This window comes from Ailuropoda melanoleuca, chromosome 9 (assembly GCF_002007445.2).
Source record: "Ailuropoda melanoleuca isolate Jingjing chromosome 9, ASM200744v2, whole genome shotgun sequence".
Lineage (NCBI taxonomy): Eukaryota > Metazoa > Chordata > Mammalia > Carnivora > Ursidae > Ailuropoda > Ailuropoda melanoleuca.
Window position 1 is genome coordinate 3,382,134 of NC_048226.1, and position 12,564 is coordinate 3,394,697.

Genomic DNA, 12,564 nt, shown 5'->3' on the forward strand with positions numbered 1-12,564 from the left:
TCCACTAGGGGACCACAGGGGACACACACATGAAGAGGTAGACTGGGGAAGAGTGTCAAAATTTCACTCTAACACTCTGCCAACTACCTTCTTCAACGACAAATGCAAGCTGCCTTCACCTGTTCTGACCTGGGCTAGCCAGCCAGGGGCTGCAAATCTACAAATATGTGGCCAAGTGACCATGGCTCATGTAATCTTCCCCCTGTGAAAAAGACCACGCTGGAAACCAGGCATCCCTCAGGGTTCCTACAGCCAGAGACAGAAGCCTATTTGCCGTCCTCCAAGTTCGTCAGTAATAGGAAAACAAAAAGCATTTCCAAAGACTACAAATGGAACACTGATGTAAAAGAAGTTTATCTGGGGAAAAACAAAGGTTTTGCATTTGGCTTTTCAGCTAGATGTGTCGGGGGTTTTAGTGGTAAATGTTAACACAGCCTTCACCACCTTCTTGTGCAAATATCTGTTTTCAAAGAAACCTTGGCTTCTCCACCTTCTTCCCTTTAATGAAGCAAGAAATTAAACAGCAAGAGAGCCAGAACCTAAGAGAAAATGTAAAAAAGCAAAATTTATACCACAGGATAAATTAGAAAGTGCTCCAGAAAAGTATTTTCTAACAGGTGTGCCACAAAACGCTAACTGCCCAGGCAAATGAACAGCTCCTTGGCCATTAAGTCTGGAAACACTAGGATTAACGAAATTGCCAGATTTCTTTACCAAAACATTTTCCAGGGACTTTAAAATGGAAATGACATTGTGGATTTCCAAGGGGGTTCATAAAAGATGCAGCATCTCCCACCCTTATTTGGTCATGGGAGAGGGCTCATACAAGGAAAAAATCTCAGAAGAGATTTCTGAGAAATATACTTTGAGAAGCACTGCACCAAAAATGTCACCCTCTCTACTGGCTCCCTTTGTTTTTTTGTTTTTTGTTTTATTTTCAACCAATCAGCAGTCATACTCTGCTTTTGTCAGCTTGGGAAATATGGCAATATGCAATTATAAATACAAATAACTAAGGTTATTTGTAAGTTGTTAACAAAGTAATCTCACTGTACTAGTTTTGTAACTTTTCAGAGTCTAAAATTATTTCAAAATCAAAAATTTTTTNGTTAACAAAGTAATCTCACTGTACTAGTTTTGTAACTTTTCAGAGTCTAAAATTATTTCAAAATCAAAAAATTTAAAAAAAATCCCTGAAGGCTTCAGAAAGCAACCAAGGCAGTCTGGGATCTGAGGAGCCAAAATCACGAAGAAGAAAAATGCATTGAGAAGAGCCATCCATTTACAGCTGCCTTTTCCCTTCGGAAAAATGTCTGCCTCACACCACAGGACATAAAGGCTGAGCAGAAAGCACCAGCCTAGAACTTGAAGAAGTCTCCCTGGACTGGGGAGAGGAAAACTGGAGTGCACTGTAACCAAGGAAACCAACATACAAGAGGCCAAAATTCCAGCAACATAAAGAAGTGAACTTAACAGGTTATGTGCAATTTCCTCTTGAGGCTTCTGACAATTCCTAAGCTGCATATACGCAAAGCAAGATGCTAAGATACCAGTATGAAGAGGCCGCTAGAAGGCTAAACATCTAAGCAGAGATTTCTGCAGTATCACAGTGATCAAGAGACAAAATTGGAGTATAGGACTGCCTTTCTCCTCATTATTTGTCAGAATAAAACTAAATCCTCCTGGAGGAAGATAACATCACCCAGAACTACTACAAGTCTTCACTCACAGTGTCTGCCAAAAAATCTGGTATGCCAGGAGACTGAACAACAATAACAACAAACTGAAGCTAAATTTTATTTTATTTACTTTTTTAAAGTAAGCTCTACACAACTCCAAGATTAAGAGTCACATGCTTTACCAACTGAGCCAGCCAGGTGCCCCTGAAACTAAGTTTTAAAAAACATAATCTAATACACAATCCCAAATTGACATTAGAAATTATCTTCAAGATTGGGGTGCCTGGGTAGCTTAGTCGATTAAGCATCTGCCTTTGGCTCAGGTCATGATTTCAGGGTTCAGGGTTTGAGCCCCACGTAGGGAACCTGCTTCTCCCTCTCTCTCTGCCCCCCTCCCCACCCCTGCTCATGCTCACTCTCTCTCAAATACATAAATAACATCTTTTAAAAAAAAATTATCTTCAAGATAATTATGATTACCTATGTTCAAAAAAATAAATGACAAAGTTAAATTCTACTGGAAAACATTAAAAGAGAGCAAATGGAAATTGCAGATGAAAAATGCAATAACTGAAATTCAGAATTCAACAGCTAGATTTAATAACAATTAGATGCTGAAAAAGAGAGAATATCTGCAGTGGAAGATAAATCACTGGAAAGTAAATTGAAACATAAAGGAAAAGAAGATTAAAAATACACAGAGAAAAGACATTAATAAACATATAAGACACAGTGGAAACACCTAACATATGTGTATTTTAGAGTTCCAGAATGAGGGGACAGAGAAATTGAAAAGAAGCAATATTTGAAGAGAAGATGGCCAAGAATTGTTCAATATAGTCAAAAGACATCCAACTACAAATTGAAGCCCTTCTGTGATCTCAGCAGATTATGAAGAAACACATACCTAGAACAAGTCTTTTGTCGAAGACCAAAGGCAGAAAAACTTAAATCAAAGAAAAAATACACGAAAAAAGCAACAAAGAGATTGTGAACTGACAATGTTGCAGAAATCATGGCACAGCTACAAGACAGTGAAATCACACAACTTACAAGTGTTGACAGAAATTCTCTGCCAACCTCAAATTCTACTCTCAGTGAATATACCCTTCATAAAGGAAGGCAAAATTCAAAAAATATTCAGACAAAAGAATTGAGGGAGTTTCTCATTGACAGACACACAGCAAAAGAACACTGAAGGGAGTTCTTCAAATAAAAGAAAAACATCCCTGATGTAAATAAGGAAATACGGCAAGAAACGAAGAGAACCAGAAAGATAAATCTAAATGAATACTGACAGCTTAAAACAGTATCTTACGAGGTTTTAATATATGTGGAATTTTAAAACATAAACACAATGGCACATAAGCCACCACTAAAGAGAGAGAGATAAATTGTTAATGGGTCTTTTATTGCTTGGAAGTTTTAAAGTACTAATTAAAGAAAGACTCCACCACATAAAAATGCATGTTGTAATCCCTAAGGCTGCTTTTTAAATAATCATAAATATATAACAAGCAAGATGCGAGAGAAGAAAATGGAATAATAAAAATGCTTAATTCAACAGAAAGTAAAAGAAAAAGTAAAGAAACAAAAATGGGACAAATAAAAAATAATATAGCAGATTTAAATGCAAAAATATCAGTAACTATTACTTGAAATGTACATGGACTAAATATTTCAACTAAAAAATAAAAAAACATCAGCCAAGATTATAAAATATTAAACTATATTATTTTCTGCCTATAAAGATGCACATTAAATATGATATGATAGGAAAATAAACAGAAAAGATATATTAGACAAACACTAACTTCTGCAACAACAAAAACTCTTGAAAAGCTAATCCTAATATATAAAATATACTTTTAGAGCAAAAACATTATTACTAGAATAAAGAAGGACATTAAAAAATGATGAAATGTCAATTCAAAATTAAGAAATAAGAATCCTAAATCTGTATGCATTTAATAGCATAGCCTCAAAACATATAAAGGAAAATCTTATGAAACTGGAAATAAATGACTCCAAATATTTCGATTTTTTAATATAGCTCTCTCAGTAACAGATAAAACAGACCAAAAAGAAAAAACAAAAGAAAAATCAGTACATTGACTTGACTTGAACAATCTGATGTAAATGGAGAACACTACAGCAAATAGGACAGAATGACAATGGTTTTCAAGAAGACATAGTGTATTTACCAAAACAGACCAGATGCTGAATCATGAAGCATCTCTCCAACAATTTTCAAAGACTAAAATCAGAGTATGTTCTCTGACCACAGTGAAATTAATATAGAAATCAATACCTGAAAAATGTTCCAAATTATTTGAAAATTAAACAATACATCTAAATAACCTGAAACAAATATGCAATTGCTAGGGAGATTAAGAAATACTTTAAGTGAGTAATACCAAATATAGAAATATATTTAAGCTTGTGGGATGTAGCTAACGCTGTTTCTTAGAGGGAATTTTATAGCTCTAAACCATCAGTTCTCAAACTCTTAATTACATTTCAGGATCACTTTATTCTTAAAAATAATTTAGGACCTGTACCTTACACCATACATCAAAAACAATTCCTGGGGCACCTGGGTGGCTCAGTCGGTTAAGCATCCGACTCTTGATCTCAGCTCAGGTCTTGATCTGAGGGTTGTGAGTTCAAGCCCCACACTGGGCTCCATGTGGAGTCCACTTAAAAAAAAATACTCATTGATTTTAAAATAAATGTGAAAGGTAAAAGTTTTAAGATTCTACAAGATAACATTACCTTGGGATAGGAGATAGCTCAACCAATTCCCCAACACTATAAAGAAAAAGACTGAGATAGAGGGCCTCACTAAAAATATGGCTAAGAGAGTGAAAAATCAAGTCATAGAGAAGGAAAAAGATATTTTTCATCCATTTACCTGAGAAAGAATCGCACTCAGATGTGAAGAATCCCTACAAGCCATTAGAGGAAGGCAACATATTAAATATTTTTCAGCGTAGGCAAAACCTTGTAGAGGTCACTTCATAGACGGGATATCCAAATAGGCAATAAGCATACAAAAATATTTTCATCTCATTATCATCATGGAAACACACATTAAACCACAAAGAGACGACACTTCATCATTACCAGAGTGGCTAAAATTATTTTATAACAGTAATAATTCAAGTTTCTCCAAGGGTTAATGGAGCAACAGGAAAACTCACACACTCTTGGTGGGGTTTACATTGGTACCATGATTTGGGAAAACAGTCTGGCAGAATCTACTGTAACTGACCATATAAAAAGCCATACTCTATGACTCATTAATTGCACTCCTAGGTAAAGACCCAGAAGAAATTCCTTATATGTAACCAAAATTCATATACAAGCAACATTACTCATAATAAACAAAAAACAAGTAACGACCTAAATGTCGATTAATAGTAGAGTGAATAGATTGCCGCTATTTCTATAATGCAATTCTGTATTGCAATTAAAAAGGAAGAAGTGTTCCTGCCACATGCAACACATGGGTAGATTTCAGATGTAACATGAAGCAGCTCAGGCTGTATGATTCTGATTATACAAAGTTCAAAAATAAAGGGAACGTCCGGTACAATTCCATTCATATAAAATTTAAAAACAGGAAAAACTAATCTGCGGTGATAAAAGCATAGTAGTTACCTTGAAGTTACAGTAAAAGAGAGCTTTCTGGGATGCTAATAATAATATTCTTTTTTTAAAAAAGATTTTATTTATGTATTTGACAGAGAGAGAGACAGCCAGTGAGAGAGGGAACACAGGCAGGAGGAGTGGGAGAGGAAGAAGCAGGCTCCTAGCAGAGGAGCCTGATGTGGGGCTCGATCCCAGAATGCCAGGATCACGCCCTGAGCCAAAGGCAGACGCTTAACAACTGCGCCACCCAGGCGCCCCATAGTAATAATATTCTGTATCTAGAACTGGCTACGTGAATGTGTTCACTTTGTTGTAACAGATCACTTTGTTATAACAGATCTGTTGTAACACAAGACCTGTCAATTCCTTGTATATATGTTTTATTTCAGTAAAAAGTGTTTAGCCAACCCCTCCCATAAACCCTACATTCAATGTTTGCAGTACGTGCATGCATATTTATGATTTATTTTTCCCTGAGGAAGTTTAACAAACTATGCTGGCCTTTTTCTTCCTCTTCCACCTGCATAGTAGAAATACCGTTCATGTCTGACTATCTACATCCACATCTGGAAGTTTCTCTTCAGTAGAAGCCTGACTAAACCATAGAGAATATGATAATCTATATGCAAAAGACAAAAAGCCCCGGGGGCTATTACACAGTGACGATGTCGTCCGCATCCTAAACGCTAGCTACTTCAAGTGAAATTATTATAGCACCAGAATAAAGGACTTAATTAATCTCACCAAGAGGTGGAAAGCAGATAATACACACAGGAAGTATCACAGAAACTGACTCAAGATGGCACACTGAATACACGCATCTTACCCTCCACTGTACCAAATACCTTTAAATAAACTTATAAACATACCTAGAGAGAAGCATATGACACATAACAGGACTGAAAAACAAAAAAGGTACCAGCAGATCATAAATGGTGAGAAATTCCTAGAAGACAGAAAGCAGATGGGATCAGAGAGCTGAGCAAATAGCAGACCAATCCATACATGATAGAAAACGGCTCCCAAGCTAAAAGTTCACGCACTAGTCTCTGCTTATCCAGGGGTACATTCCAAGACCCCCAATGGATGCCTGAAACCGTGGATAGTACCAAACCCTATATATACTATGTTTTTTTCCTATACATATATACCTATGATGAAATGTAATTCACAAACTAGGCACAGTAAGAACAATAACTAATAATCAAATAGAATAATTCCAATGTAATGTCACAAGAGTTGTGTGAATGTGATTTCTCTCTCTCAAAATACCTTACTGTTCTGTACTTACCTCTTGTGATGACATGAGAGGACACAATGACACAATGCCTACGTGAGGAGATGAAGTGAGGAGAAGGATGTAGGCACAGTGACATAGCGTTAAGGCTACAACTGACCTTCTGACAATATGTCAGAAGGAGGACCATCTGCTTCAGGACCATGACTGACCCCAGATAACTGAAATGGTGGGTAACTGAAACCATGGATAGCAAACCACGGATAACTGAAAACACAGAAAGTGAAAGTGCAGATGGGGGAGAGAGGAGACTACTGTACAGAGAAATTCCAAGTCTAAATAGAGTAAACATAAAAAGAATGGAATGAGCCCCTAGGAAATCATCAGAAGATTTGCTAGAACTGTACAGTAAGCAGTAAAGATCAATGGGGCTCCTCTAGCCCCATCCCTGTGCCATCTTGGTTTGAATCCCTGCCCTGCTGCTAACTAGAGAGGTAACTCCAGGCAAATCAGTGAAGCTCTCTGTGCCTCCAATTCCTCATCTGCAAAATATGGATAAAATAATAATAGTAACTGCCTTATCAGGGTTAATATATGGGAAACATTTAGAACAGCATCTGACACTGTTAAGTCTCATTAAACATTAGCCATTAATATTACCACTGAAAAACAGGCAGCTAGGGTGTTTGTCCTGCACCTGCAATCTAAAGAGCGGGGACTACTCTAATCAGTGGGCCCCAAAGAGGGTATGAAGACCTGAGAGAGTAGTAAAAGTCCTCCATTTCCAGAGTAAAACCCTTCTTTCCAGCCTTCCTGTCTGGTATCCTGTGGCCCTCACCACTGGTCACCACACTCACCCAACACTCAGTTCTTCCAGTAATAAAAGAAGACTGTTAGACAAATAGAACCTAAGCCATCTACCTAAGTGTTGGACCTAGTCCTTCATTCTTATCAACTGATGGCCAGGAATCAGAGATTTAAGGAAAACAAGGAACATGAGGGAAAATGTCAAGGAGGAAAATTTAAAATGATCCAAAGGAATCAGAGGTGATCAAGGTGTACAGGGGAACTTCTAAAACTCATTAATGCCCACAGATACATTTGAGAAGATACTGCATGCATAAAACAAGAAAAGGCTCCAAAGAAAAAGGAGCAATCAGAAGGGGGCAGGAAAAAAAAAAACTCAGTAAAAAAGGGTGAACACAGAATAGACAAAGCTGAAATATGAACTGCTTACTGGGAAGCCAAAGTCAAGGAAATGTGTCCCAGAATCTACAACAAAAACCAGCAAGAGATGGGAAGTAGAAAGAAGTTTGGCCCAACTCCATCTTGGCTAAGTGTGCCTGGGACCACTCACCTTCTGAGCACCCCACCCACTCTATCAGGAAAGCCTGTGTCCTCAGGCCAGGCGTGACTTTGGGTTTCCTACAGGAGCTAATTCTGAATCGCGGATCCAACAGGGAAAAGGGGTTCTAACTGGAGTAAATGTTCGGAGTACGTGCAGAGACTGACTCCTCTCAACTCCATGCCTAGAAATTAGAGGCTATCACTGAGGCTCCCTCCTCTCAGCCTAGGCACGGAGTTAAGAGGAGTCAGCCTCAGTGATAGCCTCTAATTTCTGAGTCTAGTAGAATCTCTTCTACTTACTTTCTGCACACCCTCGATTTTTCACAGGAGAGGTATCTATGATTTGGCCAAGGAGACAGTTTGCACTCTATTAGGCAGAACTTCCTCCAAGTTGGTGACATACGGATGGAGGGCTTCTCTAGTTTTCAGCACTGGTGCCAGTTTTATATTTCTTAGGCCGTTTTCAATTAGAGTTGATGGATGAGATTGACATTTTTTCCCATAAATTTCATTATGTTTCTTTAAAAGTAGCCCACATGTATGCCCAATCCAATGATCGTTAGTTGTAGGACACTACGAGTCTGACCTTTTCAAAAAGTTTGATTCTAGCCTGTGTCCATGGTGTTTGATCTCTTTCAGAGCAAACTGTGGTCCTTCAGGATTTTCTTTGTGGAAGACCCTGCCTAGTTAAGGCAGAGACTTTGGGGAATGTAACTGATCACCGAGGTCACTCTTTCTGGACGCTGTGCGTGGGGTCCAGACCACAGACAGAGTTCCACTGGAACTTGGGGAAGAAGTTACTCTTTTTCTTTCTTCCTTTGTTTTGATTTGTTCTGTTCTGGTCCCTTTTCATTGACCTAAGTAGGCGGAGCCCTCATAAGGACAGTGTCCAATAGCTCTTGAAGGGAGTTATAACATCAGATGAGAGAATACGTTTTGAACCACATGAAACAGTCTGGCTGGAAAAATGTACTTCATTCTCCTCAAGCCACCCTGTGCACCACAGGAAAATTTCATCACCTTCAAGAGGAGGTAGGAAGTTGGTGCTGAGAATGTTTTATTCCTCATGCTCACCAATAAAGATCAGTCTGAAGAGAGCTCTAGCACAAACGGTACACCTGTGTTGGTGGTTTTTTTTTTTTAATGAATAAACAGGAACCCCTTGCTTTAAATCTCAAAATTGTAACCAGGCCTTGACCAATGATAGCTCCTGTTTTTCATGTAGATGGTACTCTATAAAACTGAAAAAATAATGAGAAATACAAAACATAAAACATGATCAAAACTTATTAAAATTTGACTTATAAGAATTAAGAAGCAAAGGTCCCCCTACTCCCTGATATAATCACTGCTAACAGTCTGGGACAATTCTTCCCACCTTTTTCCTAAGTTTAGACACAGACACACATAGACACACACACACACACACACACACTCATATTTCCATTTACAAAAGTAACAAGTCATACATGTTTATCTACAGCCACTCCAGAGCACAGACCTTAGCACTCTGGCATCCGCTCAACAGAAGGAAAAGTGGAGGGCCCTCTAGGTACCAAGCTACATATAACACTTGGAGGTCAATCTATTCCCTCCTCAATACTTGGGAGACACTGCAAGTTATATTATTTTCTGGCATTTAACGTTGCTGAGAAGAGTCTAAGGGAAGGATCTTTCCTGACATTCATTTTTAGAATGCTTTATCTTAGGGGAAAAAATTAATTTCTTCTTTATAAAGTCAAGTGGCTTTTCCCCGTTGATTTTTCTTGGTCTTCATGGAGTCCCCGTGAGTTGCAATACTGGCTCAACTAGTTTATGAATTTTTAAGAACCTACAGACAGAAGCCGAGGTCCAGAGTCCCTTGCCCTATGCCGACATGAGGAAGAGAGAGAACAGAAGAGATACTGCTGTCCTGGGAAGTAAGTGCACCCCCAAACTCAGGGCAGATCAAAGGCCAGCAAACCCTGGGGCCCAAAGTGGGGCCTGGGGTATTAAAGAGACCCTCCCCCAAGAGGATCTTCAAAGAGGGAGGTTAGTCCCACCAGCAGTAAAAAAGAGTGCATTCACTGCAGCGGTCAAGCCAGTGCCAACCAGAGAGGCCCAGGAGCACACGAGGCCCCTGTGAGGGTGTCAGCTCTGAGCACCTGCCAGGGACCAGCAAGAGTCATCTGCATAGTTAAAAAAACAAGCAGAAACTCCCCTGTTCCACTGCCCCCTCCACCCACCACATACTCCAAATCCTGAGGGCCAGCAGCTCTGGGGACAGAGACTCCGAGCGAAAAATAGGAGCACCCTCCCGTCCGGGTGGCAATGGGCTGGCTGCAGTCAGCCCCAGGCAGGGGAGCGGGGAAGAGCGACTCCAGTCACCCTTCCAGCTGTGCTGCTCACGCGGATTCACTCCACAGGATCTAATGCCAGACGGACACTGCGTTACGTGACCACACGGAGGACACACAGAGGCTGAGTGCAGACAGCTTTAACGGAATACATTTCTAGATCCCCCAGCCTCTCTAAGTCCTCCTTCTTGCAGGCTCCTGAAGCCACTTTACAAAAGAAAAGCACAGCTACCACCCCCACGCCCCCACGCCCCCACACCCACCTTCCAGCTCACTGGGCCCTGGCCAGGCTGCGAAAACCTCTGGTGGAGTCCACATGGACAGGACTCACACCCTTCACTTGCTAACACGGAACCTTGCACTATTTCCCCACGTTCCCCTTGGCTGCCTTTCGCGGTCCTCACTTCTCAGAACGGCTTCTTCAGCCTCAACACAGACCATCCCCATCTTCCCACTTCCCGTTCATGTCCCACCCCCTAGGGTCATGGCGCTGCACTGCCAGCTGCCCACTCAGGACAACTTCCTCCTTCTTGCTGATGGCACCCGGATGTCACTCAAGGTGGCCACGTGCCCAGCCCAGGCAAAGGCTCCCCATGCCACCAGCGCCAATCCGGTCCTCTGCTCCCCCTCCAGCACCCCTCACCAGCACAGCTAATCGCATGACCCCTGAGGGCCAACGACACTGAGCAGAAGCCCCTGGGGTGGTGATTTCTGGGAAACTCAAAGGTGACAGACAATGATCCATCACCTGATAAAAATGTGACCGCTCTCTCTTCCTTCTTCCTACCTGGAACGTGAACCGTGGTGCCCGAGGCTGCTGCAGCCCGTGGAGATGGCAAGGAAAAGGCTTTGAAGTGCAGAGACGCATCCCTGGTATCACGAAGCTACTGAACCCCTCTAGCAGCCTCCTGCCTCTGGTCTTTGTCCTGTATGAGTATCAGAAACCCAGATCTGTTGCAGGGACTTGCAGCCAAACGCATTCCTAATTGATAGAATTTATAATCTGGCTCCAATTAAACTATGCTCCTCAATGATCTTCTCATTTCTAAATCCCCAAAATAAATCTCAGCTGTTAGCTCACATGGCCCCTTTCAGCATTCTGACCCTACTGACCATTCTCTGCTTGAAAGTATCCCTTTACAGGGCACCTTGGTGGCTCAGTTGGTTAAGCGTCTGACTCTTGATTTCAGTTCAGGTCATGATATCAGGGTCATGGGATCAGGCCCCCACGTCGGGCTCTGCGCTCAGCATGGAGTCTGCTTGTCCTACTCCCTCTGCTCGTCCTACTCCCTCTGCTCCTCTCTCTGTCACTCAAATAAATAAAATCTTTAATAAAAAAAGAAAAGAAAAGAAAGTATCCCTTTCCTTGGCCTCGGTGGCCTAAGCATTTTCCCCTTACTCCCTAGATACTCCTTCACTATCTTTGTGATTTCATTTTGTTCAACCACGGTTCCAGCCTTGACCACCTCTCTCTCTGGTCCTAGATAAGCTCCCCTGGTGATTTAATCAATTCCCAAGGATTTATCCATCAGCCTACAGATGCTGCTGACTTGGAAATCTGTCCCTCCAGCCCAAACTGCTCTCCTAAACTTCAGTTATTTTCACACCCCAATTGCCTGCTAGACATTTTCTTTGGATATTCCAGACAGCCCAACGACACAATTTAAAATTTAATGAACTCATCATTCCATTCTTCAAATCTGCTCCTTGATTCCTTTCTCAATTGGTGGAAGCACGATTCACATAGTCTGGAATCTGAAAGTTGTTGTAGACCTTATAGAAATTCTAAGGGACTCCCAGAAAAATGAGAGAGTGTGTGTGTGTGTGTGTGTGTGTGTGTGTGTGTGTGTGGTGTAAGTAAAAGTGAGCAACTGCTAAATGCTACCAATCTATCTTCCCTCTCCCTCATCCCACACGTATCCTCCCCCAACCCCTCCACTTAATCAGCCACCAGTTCCTGACCCTCCCACATCCCAAGCAGCTCTTGAGAGGGAATCTCTGTCTCTCCGTCCCCACAGACGCCCCTCAGTGCAGCCACATCGTCACACACCCAAACTACTTGAACAGCCTCTTGAACGGGCTCCTCCAATTCCTCCTCCACCTGCCACCAGTGAGATATCCGAAATACCAACGAGATAATGTTGCCCCCCGAGACTGTTGCCGTTAGAAGAAAACCCATACCCCTACACCCAGTGCACCATGCCCACCACGATCTGGCCGCCACCCACCTCTCTCACCACCAGCCTCATTCACTGCCAAACTTATAAGCACCCCGCACACGCCACCAGTCCTGAACTCTGAGTCACACGGA

General features: G+C 41.3%; 1 protein-coding gene across 1 annotated transcript in view; it reads right to left on the reverse strand.

Annotated features, from left to right (window-relative positions):
- LOC100467513 overlaps positions 1 to 11,441 on the reverse strand; it is a 76,590-nt gene extending 65,149 nt beyond the window's left edge. Inside the window, exon 1 of the mRNA XM_034668884.1 lies at positions 11,041 to 11,441. Within this exon, the coding sequence (XP_034524775.1) occupies positions 11,041 to 11,121 (81 nt within the window). The 5' untranslated portion in view covers positions 11,122 to 11,441. The remainder of the gene's footprint in view (positions 1 to 11,040) is intronic.
- Positions 11,442 to 12,564: the final 1,123 nt, after the last annotated feature.